This window comes from Trachypithecus francoisi, unplaced genomic scaffold, assembly GCF_009764315.1.
Source record: "Trachypithecus francoisi isolate TF-2019V2 unplaced genomic scaffold, Tfra_2.0 Lachesis_group16, whole genome shotgun sequence".
NCBI lineage: Eukaryota > Metazoa > Chordata > Mammalia > Primates > Cercopithecidae > Trachypithecus > Trachypithecus francoisi.
The window spans coordinates 71,721,663-71,741,692 of record NW_022681461.1 but is presented as its reverse complement, the minus strand read 5'-3'; the positions used below and the strand labels follow the sequence as shown (position 1 = coordinate 71,741,692).

At 52.6% G+C, this 20,030-nt stretch overlaps 1 protein-coding gene across 7 annotated transcripts in view; it reads left to right on the top strand.

Annotated features, from left to right (window-relative positions):
- The window catches only part of COL27A1 (collagen type XXVII alpha 1 chain), a 157,941-nt gene that overhangs the window by 46,263 nt on the left and 91,648 nt on the right, over positions 1 to 20,030 (top strand). For all 7 annotated transcript variants that reach the window (XR_004443599.1, XR_004443600.1, XM_033237698.1 and 4 more), the window contains 6 exons: positions 2,764 to 2,808; positions 3,419 to 3,472; positions 3,912 to 3,956; positions 7,276 to 7,329; positions 8,685 to 8,729; positions 17,752 to 17,805. Coding sequence is in view for 5 of the 7 variants with exons in the window: in XM_033237698.1 (XP_033093589.1) it covers positions 2,764 to 2,808; positions 3,419 to 3,472; positions 3,912 to 3,956; positions 7,276 to 7,329; positions 8,685 to 8,729; positions 17,752 to 17,805 (297 nt within the window). In the remaining 2 variants the exon portion in view is untranslated. The remainder of the gene's footprint in view (positions 1 to 2,763; positions 2,809 to 3,418; positions 3,473 to 3,911; positions 3,957 to 7,275; positions 7,330 to 8,684; positions 8,730 to 17,751; positions 17,806 to 20,030) is intronic.

Genomic DNA, 20,030 nt, shown 5'->3' with positions numbered 1-20,030 from the left:
GTTCTTGTCCTGTTACTCCATTGGATCTTTGCAGGCAGGTAGAATACAACAGAGTGAGCTTCAAAGAGGATAATTACCCATACAGAGTCACACAACCAAGAGTGCAAGGCTCCATTCAGCTCTTCACTGGGAAAAGGTTTCACTTGTTCTTCCTCATCTGCAAGCTCTAGGTGGAAAAATGATGATCACAGCTGTTAGTTATATCTTGTCGCGCTACGTCCCTGCTCAAAGAGCTTCCGTGGTTTTGTATCATATTACCACCAGCATGCTCTGGCCTCCTGCTTCTCCGACCACCCCCATCGTTCACCCTCTCGCCCATTCTATTCCAGTCATACAGGCCTTCCTGTGTTCCCTCCAAGCCACTTGAGGGCGTTCTTGCCTCAGGGCCTTTGCACTTGCTATTTCCTCTGCCTGCACTGCCTTTCTCCATGGAGCCAGCTCTGTGTTCATCCCATTCATCTCCTTAGAGCAGCCTTCCTTGATCCCACCCTCTATTCACCTTCCCTCCCCAGTGCTGCATTCTCTGTCCATAACTTTACTTCCTTTTCTTCACAGCACTGATCACTACTAGACATTTTCTCCCTGTTTCTGAAAGGATTTTATTTTAATTGTGGTTAAAAAGCATATAATGTAAAATTACCATCTTAACCATTTTTAAGTGTCCAGTTCGATAGCATTAGGTACATTGTTGTGCAATCAATATCTAGAAATGTTTCAGCTTGCAAAACTGAAACTGTACCCACTGAGCAACTCCCCATTCCTCTCTCCTTGCAGCCCAGATGTTATTTTTATGTTCACTTTGTTTTTTACCTCCTTAATTAGAATGTAAACTCCTTTAGGGCAAAGAATGTTGTCTGTCTCATTCTTCCTGTGCCTAGAACGGGGCTGGAGCATGAAAACTCAGTAAATGTTTACCGAATGAATGAAAAATGAAGATTATAACAGCAGCTAACCTTTACAGCACCGTTGAATCCAATGCCAAATACTGCGCTTTACACACTTTCTATCTTGCCATCCCTGCTCCAACTTTATAGCCCCATTTTATAATTGAGGAAAACAAGATTCTCGGAGGTGAAGTCATTGGCTTTGGGTCACCCAGACAGCCAGTTAGTAGAGCAGCACTGGAATCCAGATGGGTCTGAAACAAGAGGTTGTATGCCCCAGTTTGCCCACTGGGGAAAAGAGTACACGCCCTAGCTAGAAGAATCTCACCCAACCTTGTTGCGTCAATCTCCATAGGCCCCTGGATCTGAGATACAATCATGTCACTGAGGGCTCTTGAGACATGAATAGGTGCAGAAAGAATGCTTGTAAACTCTCCAGACCTCTTAGATCAAACTGACTCTGCTGTTTATAATGAAGAGTCCCCACCTCCTGGGGGCTGATGGGGGGTGTTGAGTGTGTATACCTGTGTGTGTTTGTGCCTGTGCATGGAGCTGCACATGTCTGGGGATGTTTGCAAGGTTCCCAGTGTGGCTCCAGATGTCAGAAGGATCTGGTAGTGAGTGCCTGTGGCTTGTTAGCAATGGGACTCAGGGCAGGCATCTTCAGTTCTGTGAGACTCAGTGTTCTCCTCTGTAAAATGGAGGTGATAGTCACCCCCCACCCCAGCTCATCTGACTGTTGGAAGGAGTAGATGAAGTCATCTGTTATGCATGTAGTCCTGGGTAAATGGCAGCGCATAGAGAGGGTCTACAGGTTTGAGCGTGCATGCGGGCGTGTGTGTGTTCTAATCTTGTGTATGACTCTGGAGGGGGTCTTCAAACTCTGGAGTTCTAAAACATCAGAGCTGAAGGGGACTCAGAGTTCTAACTCCCTAATCTGAAGTTCAGAGAAGGGTAGTAACCCACCCAAAGTTGCATAATAAGTTAGGGACAGCATCTAAACCAATCCCAGAGCTCCCTGCATAAGAGGGTCTAACATGGATAAGTGTGGCTACCCTGTGTACTGTGGAAGCCCCCCCAGCTGATGGAAACTTGAAGTGTGAGGTTTCCTCTGGAGACCTCCTTACTCTTATGAAATGGCTCAGGTGATTATACCTTGTGCCACCTGAAAGCACACACTCAGCTTGGTTCTCTCCACCCACCCAGAGGCCTGGCCTGGACATGCCTTACACCATGGTCTTTGGGCTATCAGGACAGAGGGTCAAAGTTGGTACTGGGGCGTTGCCAGAGTCCTTCTCATTAGTATCTGGGTGGCCTATTCCTCCCTGGAATAGGAGCTGGGGCCAGTGGGAGAAGGGAAACAGCTATCTGGGTTAATATATGTGGTCAAGGCCTATGATGGGGGCGCTTTATGAGAAGGGGCAGGTCCTGATAGGGGAGGGAATCCCAGCATCACGTGTGATGTGGTTGCTCAGCACGTTCCAGACCTCGAGTCCTACTCAGTCTACTCCTCCATGGACAAATCCTAGCCCTGAGAGATGGTCTCACCTTATCTCTGGATTCAGAAGGAATGGTTGCGATACACTGTCTCTTGGTCACAGTTGCTGTGTTCCAGTTTGTCTCACCAACTCTGCCAGAGCAGTGAATGACCCCCACGATGTCCTCTGCCTAAGAGCCACTGGGAGCAGAGAGAAAACCTTGGGAATATGCGAACCGTCACATGGTATCTGCATCCATCTGGGGAACGCTTACTGAGTGCACACTCCATCCTGGACGCAGTACATATGGTGCTGAACAGAGCAGGCCAGGAGGCTGGGCCCTTGCAATTTCCAGGCCCAGATGTATCCTCCCTGCCTGATGCAGCTTCTTCCCCCTACAGGGACACAAGGGCTATCCTGGACCGGCAGGGCACCCCGGAGAACAGGTGAGGGCCTCAGCCTCAGCCCTGCCCTGGTCGCTGTCCCTCCTCCCAGTCCCTACCTGTCTCTGGCCCCCTCCCTAGATCCTGCTCTGTGAGCCAGCCTAGAGCCAGGCTGTTCTGCCTCTCACCCTGCTGGGGCCTCCAGCCCACTCCAGCCCACCCCATCTCTCTCGCCTAGCCACATTTGCCCAAAAGAGCCAGAGTCCATGTCGGCCTGATGTTGGCATGAGCCGCGCAACGCCAATTGGAGCCATGAATAGCTGGCCTGTTCCAGGCGATGTTAGGGGATATTATACACGCCACCACGGGGTTTGCAGGAATTTTGGCTGGCCTGGCCCAAGTCAAACAGCAGCCCTGCCAGCATGGGAGAACCAGCCAGGCCTCCTCGGTGATTTCTTATTCCTGGGCTGCAAGCAGAAGGGGTTTTGTCCCTCAGAGCTGGTCCGACCGGTTTCACAGAGGGGTGGGCTTGGGGACCCTACCCTTCCTCCTGTTCCCTCTCACGTTCCTGCCCTTCTCTTTGTTCATTGCCAGCCCCAGTCTCCTAGGGTCCCCAGACCCAGAGCTGGGCAGGGTCTTTCCTTTCCTTATGTTTCTCTCTGTTCCTTTGCAGGGGCAGCCAGGACCTGAGGGCAGCCCAGGGGCCAAAGGTTACCCTGGCAGGCAGGTGCAGTATATGGCTTCTGGAAGCTCTGTGGCCATGGTGATGTGGAGATGGCCACAGGTGCCCCGAGGCAGAGGGAGGCGGTGGGCTGGGGGCCAAGGAGCCGCACCTGCTGGGTAGACCCTAAGGAGGGGACTTTCCAGGGGGCTGGACCAAGGACGCCTGTCTTTGCAGGCACAGGATAAGGCTGCATAGTAAGAGGAGGTCTGACTCTGTGGGGCTGGGGCTCCAGAGGCTCTTCTCACTCAGTATCCCTTCTACCCACCAGCCACCTCCCTGGGATCCTGGGGTTGTGGGGGTCAGGCCAAAGACTGCTAATCTAACCCCACCCCCATTCTACGAAGAGAGCAGCAGAGGCCCCAAAGAAGAAGGCCTCACCCCAGGATTGGCAGCAGGTAGAGCGTCTCCATATGTCCTTGCCCCTCTGTGTTTTGTGTTTCAGGGGTTACCTGGACCGGTAGGAGATCCTGGCCCCAAAGGCAGCAGGGTAAGTGGTTCCTGGCCAGTGCCACATGGGTGGGGTTCTAGGTGAGCATCACCTGTCCCGCCAGTGGGCTTGATGGGAGGTCAGAACTATAAGGAGAGCCAAGGCCCTCCCACCTGAGCGCTCCCGGACAACAGAGGGGCAGCAGGAGGGCTGGGTGATGGGAGACCCTTGAGCCAGGTAAGCTGCTTGGTCCCCCTGGCCAAGAAGTCTGGGCAGCAAAGACTGTGCTGGGGGTTTGGCCACAGTCCAGCTACAAACAACTAGGCATTTGTTTGCTGTGTCTCCTGGCTCATCCCCAAGTTACAAGAGAGCCAGTATGGGCCACTTGAATTGCTTGTCGTCGAATCTTCAGAGACCTCCTTCCTACTCCCAACTGAGGGCTGGGGGAATCCACTTTTCTTGGAGGGCACCTGGTGTGTGAATGCTACCTACGCCTGCAGCTTGGTGGAGCTTCCAGATCTCCCCTTTCTTCAAGGCCCCCATGGAGCAGACCCTGAGTAGCGATCAGCCTCAGTTTGCCTACCTTTACAATGGTCGTGATGTCCATCTGTACCTGTAGCCTGGTTATGTCAAGCTGACTTGACAGTTCAGGAGGGGGCCAACAGGTGGGGACTCCCATGTGGGTTGTGGGAAGACAGAGAAGGTCCTGGGTGGACTGAATGGGGTAAATGGAGTTGGAAAGATTTAGAGCTGGTGTGATGAAATCCTTTCTTCTACATACAAAGAAACTGGGTTCATGGCGGGGCCTGGATAGCCCCAGCTTACACTGCATGCCTCAGGTGGATCTGGGATGAGGACCCAGGTGTTCTGAGGCATGGACTTGCTGCCTCTCAAGGAATGCTCAGGAATGGGGTCACATAGTCCTTGGTCAGGACAGATCATGTATCCTTTGCTCCTGAGCCAAAGCTATTTATATTTTGGCAGGAGAGAGAGGACAGAATGGTTGCAGTCTCAGCCCTAATCCCTGCAGCAGACTGGTGGCTGTTAGGAGAGCACGGGGAGGCGGGAGTAGGGGCTGGTAGGTGCATTCCCCAGGAGGTTACTGTGATAGGCAGGGCCTGAGGAGGCTGTTGTCCCAGGATGCTGGACATCTTCCTTTATTCTGCTGCTCCCAGGGGCTGTGCCCCCAGAGGGACCCCCTAAACCGAGGGAGAAAGGTCTTCTCAGTCCAGCCCCAGTTCTGATCTCCTGATCTGCCAGAAGGACAGGGCATGTTAATGACATCTGGCATTGCTCGACTTGCCTGCCAGGCCGGTGGCATCTCAAAGCCACATAGGAGGAGAGGACTGGTCTGGCCCCAGCACTCCTGTCTCTTACAGGCCGCACAGCCCTGGATGGGCAGCCTGGGTGAGCAGTGAGTCACTCAAGCTGTCCTTCCAACCCTGCCACCACCAGCCTCATATTTCTGAAGTAGGCAGAGGGCAGGCTTTGGAATCGGGATGACAGGCTTTGAGACCTGCCTTGCCCTCAGCTAGCTGTGGGACCTTGGGCAAGTCACTGGGCCTCTCTGAGCAAATTATTTTCTCACCCGTAAATCTGGGAGATAAGCTCTATTTGGAATGGTAGCAAATGGCACTCTTTCAGATTATGGATATTAATCATGCTGGATGCCAACAAGGAGGCTCAGTGGCCTCTTGGCCTTCCAGCGAAGGAGAGATGGTTGTGAGCCTTTGGGTTGATTGTTTGAGGGAAGGCAGTATGCAGAGTGGTTAGGAGCCCAGGCCCAGGAGTCAGAAGACTTGAATTTGAATACCAGTTCTACCACATTTCAGCTGTGTAGTCCTAGGCAAGTTACTTCACCTCTCTGGGCCTAAATGGTCTTACCTCTACAGGGGGCTGAGTAATCATACTTCCTCGTGGCTGGGCACGGTGGCTCACGCCTGTAATCCCAGCACTGTGGGAGGCCAAGGTGGGTGGATCACCTGAAGCCAGGAGTTCGAGACCAGCCTGGCGAAACCCCATCTCTACAAAAGTAAATAGTAGGTGCACACCTGTGATCAGCTATTCAGGAGGCTGAGGCAGGAGAATCGCTTGAACCTGGTAAGCAGAGGTTGCAATGAGCCAAGATTGCACCACTGCACTCCAGCCTGGATGACAGAGTGAGACTCCGTCTCTCTGTATATATATAATTAATAAAACATAGCACTTTCTCGGGGATGGAATAAATGCTTTAATATATGCAAAGCACTGACAGCAGGCCTGGCCTGTCGTTCATGCTCAATAAACATTAGCTTTGGTTAGAGTTATTATTAAATCATTGCACAAAGAGTGGCATGCAGATAGTGGCAGAAGCCCCGGGCGAGGTCACTGCCCTTAAGAAGTTCCCAGACTAATGAGGACATGAAGCGTGAACACAAATAATGAAGATACAAGGGAGAAAGTGGAGAAGGATGCTACCGAGGTGCAAAATTGGCATTGGGGTGGAGGGGAGAAATTGCTTTCAGCTTGGGGTATCAGGGATGCTTGCCCAAGGAGAGCTCATGAGAGCTGGGCTTTGAAGGATTTGGCTCGGAAGTCATGAGGGATGGAAGGGACATGCCTGGTGGAGGGGACACAGTGAGGAAAGGCTGGGAGGGAGGAGATGAAACTCACCCTAGGGAAGAACCCCAGAATGGTGATGAGCCCCGGCTGCGGAGTCAGCTGGACTTAGGTGACCCTTGAGCTGATTAGGAATTCCTTGAAGAGAATTCACAGCTCCACCGCTGACTAGTCATGTTGCTTTATCTACAGAGCCTCAGTTTCCTTATCTGTCCAGTATGGGTGATGACAATCTGGGGGTCCTTGTGAGAGTCTAATGTGGTAGCATGCATGTGCCTGGCACAATGTCGGCACTCCGGGTTCGCAGCCGCTGTTAGTTAATGCCATCACTCAGGCGGCCAGGGGTGAATGTAAGTCCTACCTCCAGGACCTTGAAGACCTAGGAGGAGCCGTGGCAGGAGCCACGGGCACCTGCCAGCATCCCTGGGGTTGGGGAGGGCTTGGTGCCGTGCTAGCATCTAACCCAGCCGCGAGCTTCCTTCTGCAGGTCCTGGAGCCCTGGCGCGGGGCGGGCCTCCTGTCGGCGAGCGCCCGCGCCCTTCCCTGGCGTGAGGGTATGTGCCTTTGGACTACATCGTGGAAGCCAGCACCATGCAGTCCATGGGCATATACACTTGCCTCAAGGCCTATGTCATCGAGGAGCCACCGGAGCTGCCACTGCCATCGGGGAGGAAGATGAGGAGCCGGGATGTGGGGTGGCAGGGGTGGGTGGGCTGGGGCAGGTTGGGCCGGCCACACCTCACCGCTTGACCTCTGTGACCCCACTTCTTCTCTTTCCTAGGGCTACATTGGGCTCCCAGGGCTCTTCGGCCTGCCAGGGTCTGATGGAGAGCGAGTAAGTTTGCTGCTTTGGTTATTCACCATCCACCAGCCACCCCTGCCCAAGCAGAGCAGGACCTGCCAGGCACCAGCCTGGGGAAGTCAAGGAATTCCTCCTGGAGGAGGTGCACTCGAGTCGAGTACGAGTCTGATAAGGGGACAAGTCAAGGCAGATGTGTTCGAGGCACAGGGAACAGCATGTGCAAAGTCAGGAATTTACGGTAACTTGGCGAGTTTAACAATCAACACCGCCAAAGTGCTGCGTGAGAGGGTGAGAGTGGTAGGAGTTGAAGCTGGAGAGGGCCCTGGGGCAATGTCCTAGGTGCTCAGGACTAAGGTCAGGAAAGGGACTCTGTTCTGAGGGTATGCAGAGCCTCTTGAGGACTTGCAACCAATGAACACCAGGCCCACTTTATAGTATGGATCAGGGGTCTGCAAACTATGGCCCATGGGCCGAATCCAGCCAGTTATCTGTTTTTGCAAACAGTTTTATTGAGCTCAGCCTTGCTCATTTGGTTACATATTGCCAATGCCGCTTTCTCACTACAATGGCAGAGTTGAGTAGGTGTGACAGAGACCGTATGGCTCGCAGAGCCAAAGATATTCACTATCTGCCCCTTTCCAGAAACCATCTGCTGATTCCTCTTTTAGATAGATCAGTTGGTTTACTTGAGTAAAATGTGTTGGTGAGGGGTGGGGACAGCAAGAGCAGCCTGAGAACAAGATGCTGTGGCTGTAGCTGGCTGGGGGCAGTGGACCGGGGTAGAGGTGAGGGACAGTGGGGAGGGGAGACTGGGCTGGAAACCTGGTCTCTGCTTGGGCCCTGAGGTCTCTGAAGAGCTGAGGACTCCCAGGCGGAGCAGCTGTCTGGGGAAGGTGGTGGGGCTGGTTTGGTTGCAGGCAGTGGGTGCTAAGATTTCCTAAGATCCCTGTCCTTCCAAATCAAGTATCAAAGTCAGAGGAGTCCAAAAGATGGTGTGGGAGCTTCTCACGGACGCCTGACCCAGCCCTTGGGGTGGTGGCCTTGGGACCTTCCTCCCCACCCCCTCCCAACCTGAGCCCGTATCTGTGGGAACTCAGTTGTAACTTCCATAAGCTGGGTATAGAGAATCTTAGGACAGCTGGAGCCTGGGCATTTATGAAGCATCTGCTGAATACAGGAACACTGGCATTTCTCTGTCTCTTAGGTCACCACAGACCCCGACCCTGCCATCCATCCGACATGCATGTCACTGGGGCTGTCACGTAAATGGCGCACATTGCAGGCCCTCTGTGACTTCCTGCCATGGGTGGCTCTGGGCTGGTTTGGGGCAAGCCTGACTGTCCTTGCTGGTATCCTGCCCTGACGTCTACCCTGTCTCTCCCCTGCAGGGCCTGCCTGGTGTTCCTGGCAAGAGGGGCAAGATGGGTATGCCGGTAAAGATTTTCCGTGTCTATTACGCAGACTCTAGTGGGGAACCCCACCTCCCACGGCCACGCTGCCCTGGCCACCTGCTGCCTGGCATCTTCTGCTTTTCTCCCTGCTTTGAATGTGGGGGCCGCATGTGGGGTTGTCTGGCCACAGGACCTGCTGCTGGCACACAGCGTGACTGGGGCCTGGCTGGGACTGGGGCTTCTGTGGGCTCTGGGCCCCCCTGGGGTTGGCTCCTCTCTCCGTGTGGGCAGCAATGGCTCTCCAGTGCAGTTCTGTGTCTGGGGGCTTCTGTCTATTTGTGTCTGTGGGTCTGCTGTGACCGGGGGACCTTGGCCAGACCAGGTGACTGTGCTCCCATCTCAGGGAACATTCAGTCTCCACGTTGTCTTGGTGTCATTCTGCTCTGTCCAGTTTGCTCATGCACACACAAGGCCAGAGGACAATGGGGTGTATGGGCAGGGCCATGCAGGCATGACCCAAAGAGGGGCTCAGCAGTGACCCCCAATCCACCAGCTCTCTCTATGACTCCTCATCATGGGAGAAAATTGTTTTGCCCCTTGTTTGTTCATGTGCAGAACATGGAGAAAGAGCCAAGGCATGGAGAGATTAAGTCACTTGCCCAGGGTTTCAGGAAGAGTAAACAATGTAGCCAGGATTCGAACTCAGTTGGTCTATGCCTGGGGTCTTTGATCTCAGTGGCCGCTTGAGGCAGCCTCTCAGGGTCCCCAGTTGGCAGTCATATGATAAAAATAGGTTCCCTAGACTCTTTGCCTGGAAGAAAGGTCATTCATTCCAGTTATTGAGAAGGGGGAAACTGAGGCTCTGAGAGGCAGAGTGAGATATCCAGGGTCCCTCTGCCACTGCCTTGCAGGTTGACCCCTTGACTTGGAACTATGGTCAGCCCAAGTCTGGGCCTGCCATCGCTGGTGGTTGGTGAGGAAGGGAGTATGAAGAGGAGGCCTGGAGCATTTGAGAGTGCTCAGAGGGGCCTCTCTGTGATTCTGCCACTGATGGGCATGTTAACTGTTGGAGCCCTTAACCTGGGCCCTCTGGGGGCCAAAGAGGAAAAACAAAGAAAAGAAAGAAACAAGTCCTGGCCTCAAAGAACTGACAGAGGAGGTCCCTCTGCCCCCAACCTAGACCCCTCTGTGGCCCGGACAGGCAGTCTTCTCTGAGGTCCAACACCTGACACATAGACCTGGGCAAGGAGCAGCACCTGATGCTCCCAGCTGCAGGGCAAGGACCTGGAGTCTGAGAGGGCTGGGCTGGCACCTGGGGTTGTCCCTCAAGCCAGCGTGACCTTAGGCAAGGCGATTCATTCATCCAGTGATTAGCTGTTCATCCCATGAATATCTGTTGAATGCCTACTATGGGCCAAGCGTTGTGCTTCGTTTGGGCAGAGCAGTGCATGAGACAAAGTTCCCACTCTCTTGGGGCAGACAGACAGATGCACAATCACTGAATGGGGAAATGGAAGAATGAACGATTAAATGAAGGTTAGGTAGTGCTGAATCTAAGAGAGAGTAGGATAGGGAGACAGGGAGTGCTTGGGGGTTGGGATATTGGATAAGTTAGTCCAGAAAGTCTCCCTTACTTTATGAAGACTCTCAATGAGGTGGCGTGGAAGCTGTGTGGCTTTCAAGGCAAAGGCCCTGGGGAAGAAGCAGGCTTGGTTCAAATTTTCTGAACCACAGTTTTCTCTTCTGAGAAATGGGGACAATAGTATGGCTCATAAGATCATTGTGCTTGTCACTTAGTAAGTGCTCAATAAATGGAGCAGCCCTTGTTCCTATTTCCTGAATGGCTGAGGGGATCTCTGTATTGTGTGACACTGAGCCAATGACTTCACCTTTGCTGGGTCTGGTTTCCCACGGTTTAAGTTGCAGAGTGCGAGCATTTGACTTGCTTAGGTGATCTCAGCTGGGCCCTACCCCAACACTCAGGCCAGCCTCCAGGGTCACCTTTGGGGGATTTGTTCAGACGCATCCTAGGAGCCAGGCATTGCTGCTTTACAGATGAGATCGCTTCTCGAAGAGGTAAATGATGAGGTCAAGGTCACATGGCTGCTCAGTGTCAGAGTTGGATTAGAACACAGCCAGAGCTTTCAACTCCAGTGCCAGAGTGTAGCTGTGTAGAGCTTGGGGTCCGGAGTCTCCTGAGCATGGAAGAGGCAAGACCCAGGAAAGCCTGGGCATGTCATGGCCTCTTCTCCAACCGGACACAACAAGGAATGTCAGCAGGGCCATGCCTCAGTTTCCCCCTTCCACCCCATCCTCTGCATCCTCCTCATCTCCCCTCCCCGCAGCCCCTTCATACACCTTCTCCCTGCTGTGTTCCTGTGTTCTTCTTGGAGCTGAAAGTAACCCTGTTCATGGCCTGGCTTAGAAGGCAGTCCCAGTTTTGAGGTCCCATTATCCTACCTGTGTGAGATAAGGCCACTCATTCATTCCTCACTCGACCAAGGATTATTGGTTGAATATATTACTCTATGCCAGGCACTAGGGATAACACTGTAGCCAAAACAGACAAAAATCTCTGTTGTCGTGAAGCTCAAATTTTAAGGGTAGAGACGATCAATAAACAGGACAAATAACCAGAAGAGGGCATGGTTGCCACCCTAAGCCCCCTGCAAGTGAAAGGAAGCAATGTGTGTTGAGGCCCTTGGTGTGCATAGTATTTGAACCACATGTGATTCTCCCAGTGAAACTTTGAGGCGGGATTGATTATCCCCATTTTCCAGATAAGAAAACTGAGGCTTAGACTGTCAAAGCCATTTGTTCATAGACCCTCTGAACCCTTGCCCGACTGAGAACTTCTGTCTGCTTCCTTGCTTTTTGCCTTTAACTTTCTAAGACTAGGCTCTGACCTCCATGACAGGTGTGTTCCCTGGCACCGGGGTGTCAGATGTGGGTGCAGGGAAACACCTTTTCAGCCCTGGGCCCGTGCAATACCCTTGAGAGCTGTGAAAATACCCTCGACTCTGTTCCAGTCGCCATGGCCAGCAAATCGGCAAGATCTGTGTCAGATATGATTTAATGTGTACGTAATGGGACTTCACATCGGCTGAGTCCCTACAGCTTTGTCTCTGTCTCCGCTGGGCCTCTGAGTCTGCCATGGCTCTCAGCCTGAAGACCCTGGACAGTCTTTAGGGCCATCCCTCTGTTGCTGGTGCTCCCAACCCCTTGATCTACATGGTGGGGTTGGGGGCTCCTGTCATGAGTGCTTTTTCCTCCTAATCCAAGCTTTAGGCCGGGCAGTTTCTAGGCACTTATTAAGAAGAGGAAGTGACAGGGGAATGAGCTGAATTCCTTTATGCCAGATCGCAGCTGGCGTCATTTCTGGCAGGGCTGGTGATGATTTTGCTGTAGTCGGTCTTTCCCCAGCAGGCAAAACCTCGAGCCCATGCATGCGGCCTCCTCAGTATCTAATTTGGAAGGGCGATGTGTGAGAGTCTTTTAGTAATGGGAGCTGAGGAAGAGACAGTGGTGGTCAAAGCACATCAGAGCTATAGGAACATTAGTGATGGCCTGGCCGAAACTCTTTTTTGGACAGATAAGCAGACATAGCCCAGAGAGGGCAAGACACTTGCCCGAGGTCTCACAGCAAGTTGTTGGCAAAGTCAAGACTTGAACCCAGAACTCTTGCTTTCCAGGACAGGGTACTCTCCACATGGCTCCCTCTTCTCTCTTCTCCCATCTTCAACCTCCAGAGGAAAGCTTGATCCACAGCTCTCAGCTCTCCTCATACCTCCTGCTAAGAGAATGTGTTGTGGTTTTCTGAGGAGGGGTCCAGATAGAAAATGTTACCAGCTTTGGCTGGAGCCGAATGGGTTTCTCCTGCCTGTCCTGGCTTGTTGGACATGGCTCAGTGTCACTCACAGTGAGAGACTGAGCCATGTTTCCCAGCCAAGAGTCTCTACGAGCAGGCTAGGAAGATGCTGCAGTGAGTCCTACCTGTCTTATCCAAATGTACTTTCAAGCCCGCTGGGATGGCCCCGCAAGGCAGGCCACCACGCACAGCTTTTCTCATAGCCCCTGGCCAGGCCTGCCAAGACTGGCCTCATGCAGTGAGTCCGGAGGGAAGACCCTGAAGCTTAGAGCTGGAAGGGCCCAGCCCTGGCACTGACTCCCTGGGGTGTGGCTCAGGGATGATTGGGACCTGCCCAAGGCCACACAGTCCTCTGGGAGGAGGCAGGGCTTCTAACACAGTGCATTTGGGCTTCAAGTTCATGGCTCTTTCCAGTTCTCAGATTACAGGGAGCAGACAGCCAAGTGACAGAGAATTCCTATTTCCAAGTAGGGAAATTGAGGCCAAAGCAGATTAAGGTTCTTAGCTGAGGTGATGCTGTGAGCTGGGGATGTGGTCTCCAGTGACCCAGATGTGAGCCACAGCTGACCCAGGCTATTGGTGCCCCTGGAATCCTGGAGAGAACTCTGCCTTCCTATCTTCTCCTTGTGCCCTGAGGTGACTTTTCTTGAGTAGATTTCCTAGTGGATTTCAGGAGAGCAGGCTAAAAACATGTTTAGACCACGAGAGGAGGGTGCTGGGAAACCTCAAGGGGTCTTTCCCTGTCAGCACGCTTGGAGGCTGCACACCTAGAAAAGAATATGGCTGCTTCAAGTGCAGTAGGAAGGATGCAGGTTAGACTTAAGCAGGAACTTCCAGGCTTTGGAGAATGTCCACCTGATAGAAGTTCTCCAAGATCCTTTTGCGGGCTCCTTCTAGAGGTTACTAAATATTCCCACTCTTGATATAAACCCTAACTAGTGTAGCGATGGCACATTAGAGTTGACCAGGGGTTAGATTAGAAACATCTCACCGTTTCTTCAGCCCAGCCCTGACAGGTGAGTGGGACAGTGCTGACTGTTTTGCAGACCAGGGACCTGAGCCTTAGAAGCATGAGTGGAACTTTGGATTCTAGATGTTCCTTGCTTCCCTGCTCCTATATCACACCCCCGGAGCAGACGTCGGGGTGGACGCTTCCTGGAGGCAGAAGAGTGGAGGAGATGGCCTTCTGCGTTCTCCTTGGCATCCTGCTTTGGATGTGGTGGCGAGGACTGTCCTTGTCCTCAGCTGTATTCCTCTGAGTTGTTGTGGCCAAGAGAGAATGCACAGTCTCACTCCTGAGCCTTGTTCTATCTCCTCCTGGGCCTTGTTCTGCTCCAAGTACGAAGTGTTCAGTTCTCCAGAGGGGCCCGACCTGGGAAAGTAGAGAAACCACGTGGCTGGGGCCCCGGCAGGGAGCCGAGCTCACTCCTTGGGCCTGGGGCCAGCCTGCTGCAGCCAGGAGCTCGGGCATGTGGAGGAAGGTCCCTGCTGCTGGCCAGGCTGGGCATGCATGCCATGCGATCACCTTACACATGCAGGCGTGGCCAGAGAGAGGGAAGCAGATGGGGTTGAAGTGGGGGCTATACATCCAGCTGAGCAGCCGCTGCTCTAAGACCCAGGGAGCTCTGGGGTGACTGCTGGAAATGGCTCTGCCACTTAGTAGTGGAGGGATGAGGCAAGGTAGTGGGTGAGGGGGCTCTTGGGTGTGTTCTGGGCCATAGTCTCCCCATTGGTGTAATGAGGTGGTGAACATCAAGAACATCTCAGGTCTTTTCATCCTTAGACCTGTGATTGTTCCAGTCAAAGATTTGTTCCAGCACCTTTAAAGCTCTTTTTTCCAACCACTATGCTCTTAATTACAAACCCTAGATTCCTAGAGGTCATCTGCTTGACCCCTCCATTGGAAGGAAGATTGAAGATGGAGACAGGGGGTGCCTCCCCGAGGCCCTCAGCATGTCCAAGCAGAACCAGTCCTTAGCATCAATCATGCCATTCCTTTTTTGCACATTAGCTCAGGACTCCAATGAGCCTTTGAGAGCCTGTAGGCTGGTTCTAGTCCATCTCTTCATTCGGTGTTCAGTTGTAACTGAGAGAACAGGTTCTGGAGTCACACTGTCTGGGTTCGAGTCTCATCTCTGCTATGCCAGGGATGTGTGACTTTGGAAACTTTTCCTAACCTCTCGGAAGCACAGTTTCTTCATCTCGAAAATGCCACCAATAATAGGACCTGTTGGGTGGACACGCTGTTGGAGTTTACTGTTATGATTGTTTCATCCCACCATCATCGCCCTCTGGTTAGACTCAGGCTGCATTTTGTCTGCAGAGGTTACTCCCCTCCAGAAATTGACTCAAAATTCTGATGACCGTCTCTCCCTTGCTTATACCTCAGAGACATTCCCTCACGTGGCTGTGGCCTCCCATGTGGCAATGAGGCGCTCTCACTGAGGCACCCTCCATGTGGTGTGTCAGCTCATCCTCACAGCACTCCCTTTTGGATGGCAAAGAAAACCGAGGCCCCAAGAGGCCCGTGGGTGGTGCAGTCAGGACTGTCATGGGACAGGCTGGCCCAGCAGCTGGGCCTGAGACGAGTCTTTGAGCCAGCCTGGAAGGGCCTCTGAATGCAGACCCATGGGTCTGAGACCTGCCTGGTGACTGCTGTATGTGAATATATTGGGCATCACAGGGTCCTAAAGGGTCCTTAGAGATCACACACCCTCAACCTGAGCAGGACAGAGGGTCAAGTGTGGGGGCCTGCCCAAGGTCAGACAGCCAGCCTGGAGGAGGGCCAGGGCTCATCCGCAGGCCACCTCCGTATGCTGGACTTGGAGAACGGAGCAGGGACTACTCAAACCCTGTTCCTTGTAGACCATGTGAAGTCAGCCAGGTGCCCAGCCAGACAATATCCCCCTTGTCTCAAGGAGTTGCTTTCCTCTCCTACCAGGTCCTTCTACCCCAAAATCCAGAGGCCAGAGGTGGAAACTCATTGCCTTCAGAAGGCGCCCCTGACTGGGCGCCATGGCTCACACCTGTAATCCCAACACTTTGGGAGGCCAAGGCAGGCAGATCACTTGAGCCCAGGAGTTCGAGACCAGCTTGGGCAACATAGAGAAACCCCATCTCTACCAAAAATACAAAAATTAGCCAGGTGTGGTGGTGTGCATCTGTAGTCCCAGCTACTTGGGAGGCTGAGGCGGCAGGATCACTTGAGCCCAGGAGGCAGAGGTTGCAGTGAGCAGTGATCGTGCCACTGCACTTCAGCCTGGGTGACAGAATGAGACCCTGTATCATGAAAAAAAAAAAAAAAGGAAGAAGGCTCCCCTGGCCACAGCCCACCTGGCTGATTCTTGTCCCAGGAGGTGAGACGATCTACCTTCAGCATAACCAAGAAGGATTGGTTTAGGTGAGACTGGAATTTGGCAGGTGAGACCCTAAAGATGTGGGAGGAGGAAGCTTGGGTAAGGTCAGATATGCCCCCACAAAGACATGATCTGGATACACACACACACGCATACACCCTCCCCTGCCGCACTCCTCTGCCACCCTCTGCAACCAGTTGGACACGCGTTTGAGCAGCCTCTGCATACCAGGCTTTGCCCGTGCATAGCTCATATGAACATGCCAAACTCCAGAGGTGGACCTGGGCTCTGCTTGCTTTATGACCTTGGCCATGTGATGTTGCCTAACCGAGCCTCAATTTTCCCGTCTGTGAAATGGGACCAATAACTTTTCCCTCAAAGATACATATCAAATGCAAATGAAGTCTTGCATGCAAAGTGACTAGCTTGGTCTCAATTTCATTATCGTCTTCTCATTTCCTCCTTTTGGTGTCTGAATGAAGCCACACCTTCTGTGGGGTGAATGTCAACCCAAGAGGACTTCCTGGCAGGGGAGAGACTTGAAGGGAGTAGGGCTGCGGGGCAGGGCCAGGCTAAACGCCTGGTTACACACACACATTTCAAAGTGTCTTTGCCTAACCAGTAGAGACTCTGGTTTGGGGTTTATTTATAGGTTTGGTCCTTTGGGTTTAGTGTGCTCACTGGACTCCTCTAATAGTATTAGAAACCAAAAACAGGATGATCCTCCGTGAGGAATGTTTACCATTTGAATCATTGAATCATAGCTCCAGCATTCACTTGGTCAGGAAAACATGTGCTTTTTTTTTTTTTTTTTTTTACATTTCCCTGGAAAAACAATGATTTGAATTCAAGGAGGAGAGGAGAACAGGTTTCCCCCAACTCCAAGCTTGAGGACTTTCTTTTCCTTTTGAAGTAGGAATGGAGTTCTGTCCCCGGCCCCTGAAGGCATCCTCACAGCTGATATTTTTCCAGCTGCCTATCTCCCCAGAGCATGGAGCGGCCTCCAGAGTGGGGTCAGGGAGGGGGCGGGAGGGACAGACCTGCCTGGGCCGGGCAGCTCAGCATCTCTCCCAGCTGCTGAAACACCTGTGGAGGCTGTGCTCATGTTCACTGGTGGTGTGACTTTGTGTGACCTTGCCACTTAACTCTTTCACAGCCTCACTTCCTTTATCTGTCAAATGGGGATCATGATTTCACTGGGTGGCTTTTGAAGAACATGCCACAATCAGAGAAGGTCTGAGCTGGGAAATGCAACAGAGGCCTTCCCCTCCTTGACCAGTGGGGAAACAGAGGCTCTTAAAACTGGCCTAGATCCAGCTTCTGGCCCCTAGCCTGTGTCCTTCCCGTTCCATCAGGACCAGGTCTCAGAACAGAGGATTGGCATTTTCTTTTTTTCTTTCTTTCTTTCTTTTTTTTTTTTTTTTATTATACTTTAAGTTCTAGGGTACATGTGCATAACGTGCAGGTTTGTTACATATGTATGCTTGTGCCATGTTGGTGTGCTGCACCCATCAACTCGTCAGCACCCATCCACTCGTCATTTCCATCAGGTATAACTCCCAATGCCATCTCTCCCAAGACTGGCATTTTCATGCTGGGGAGCTGGGTACCATTTTCTTTTCAGAGACTGAGTAGAAAAGAAAAGGACCCGTGAGAAATTCTTTATGTGCAGGTGCTTGTCGATGGTAGGGGTGACCCCAGGACTCCACTGTCTGCCCATGACCAAGGAGTGAGATCGCTTGGACATTGTCCTTGTGTCCCCCCGGGGGTCTGGATCAAAGCCCACCCTGCAGGTGAAAACACTAACCTACAGATGTTTGTTCTCTCTCATGCCCTCCAGGGGTTTCCTGGAGTCTTTGGGGAAAGAGGCCCTCCCGGACTGGATGGAAACCCTGTAAGTACTTCAAGTCCTTGGGAACAGGAGAGAGATTCCGAGTGAACACGCAGCAGATTTTAGGAGTCCACGCTTTAGGGTCAGACAGACCTGGGTCAAATCCCCGCCCTGTCAACTACCAGCTGGGCACCCTTGGGCAAATTACATGACGTCTCTAAACGCTAGGCTCCTGTCTACTGTGACTGCCCTGTCGCCCCCCGTAAGAGTCCCCAGCCCACTGAGCCCCTGGGTCCAAAGCTCCAGGCTGCACCCCGTTTCCAGGACTTCGGAAGGTTCGTGGATCACTCCCCACTGGAGAGGCCCCGGCTGCTGCCATCTGACAAAGCATCAGAAATGTTTATGGGCCGGCAGAGGCTTGGGGAAGCAAATGGTTTGCAGGCCGTGTTTGGAGAAAAGGAAGAGCTGAGTTCCAAAGGAATCTCCACCACAGGCATGTTTATAGAGTTTGTAAATAATTAGAGGCCCAGGCTCTGTTCCATGAGGAGCCAGGTCAGCCTGCCCTGGGGAGCCGACTCTGTCTTTCCCTTCCAGGCTCCAGGCCATGGTGGGAGAAGGTGTTCATGGTCCCCCATCTCTCCTTGGGGCTTCCTGCCTGAGCAGCTGTGCCAGCTGTGCCCTCTCCAGTGGTGGTTGCTGCATTCATAACCAGCACCCGATTAGGCGCTAATTCAGTTCCACAAATGCTCCCTGAGCCTGACCCAGCCAGGCTCCTTTGGGGATTAAGCCTTGACCTCAGAGCCCTACGGACCTGGGTTTGAATTTTCTTGCACCACTTGTCAGGTGTGTGAGCTTTGAAAAATCCATTCACCTCCCTGAATCTCAGTCTCCTTGTCTGCAAATTGGGGGAATCAGAATTCTAGCCTGAGGCCAGATGCAGTGGTTCACATCTGTAATCCCAGCACTTTGGGAGGCCTAGGTGGGTAGATCACTTGAGGCCAGGAGTTCAAGACCACCCTGGCCAACATAGCAAAACCCCGTCTCTACTAAAAATACAAAAAATTAGCTGGGCGTGGTGGTGGGCACCTGTAATCCCAGCTACTTGGGAGGCTGAGGGGGGAGAATTGCTTGAACCTGGGAGGTGGAGGTTGCAGTGAGCCAAGATCACGCCACTATACTCCAGCCTGGGCAAGAGAGTGAAACTCTGTCTCAAAAAAAAAAAAAAAAAAAGGCCGTCGTGAGAATGAAAGGAGGGCAGCCAAGGTGTTACACTCATCACACAGGTTCAGTGGGTGAGGCTGTGTAAAATACTGGGTAATCTGGGGTACAGTCCTGACCTTGAGGAGTTCATGGGCCATTGCTCTCCTCTGTCACACAACAGCCAGTGGGATGGGTGGGATTAGAGAGGTCCCAGGTGCCTCTTTGGAGAAGAGAACAGGGAAGTAACATTTGCATTGGGATGAGGAGATAGGTGGGGAGACATTGCAGGTGGAGGAAGGGGCACCAGCAAAGGCATAGGGTGGGGGGAAATCAGAGCCTCTCCCTCAATACATCACTTGTTAGATTAACTGTTAACAATATGCAGTATTGTTCTGCGAGTTTCCTTGGGGAGTGGCAGGGGTGTCTTTCTGCTCCTGGCACAGAGGAACAGAAAAGACGTGGTGTCCGTTTCTTCCCCTCATGTGACGCGAAGGCTGTTGCTTACTTCTCATTGCTAATCACAATGTCTAGAGCCCTGGAGTTTTATATTCTCACTTTTCCATTTTGAACTTGACTCAAACCCCTCCACCTGTCATTTCTCGTGTGGGCTATGGAAGATTCATGTTTAAGATGAGGAAACTGAAGTGTAGGGAGGTAAATCACACACACAGCCTCGTCTCCTGACTCCCAGGCTAGAACTCTTTCCAGCCTCTGGGGGGCCCTGGAAGAAGGACATGTGAGGGTGTGGGGTGCTGGGGAGGATTCTCCAGGGGCCACAGCACCTCCTGGCTGAGAAAGGGAAGGAGGTCAGCTTAGAGGCTCTCAGCTTGGAGTCCTCCTGGCTTTGTCATTTCCTTGCACCTGGCCTTGGGTGAATCACTTAACCTCTGGAGCTTCAGTTTTCCTGTCTATAAAATGAGCGTGAAATGTCAAGCACCATGCACATCTGTATGACCGTGATCGCGATTCCGCTCATTCCTTTATGCTTACAATGGGAAGATACTGGATTTGGAAGTCTGACCTCCCCATTGGACAGACGTGGAAAACTGATGGCAGAGAGGGGAAGGCTGTGGTCCAAACTCCAGGCC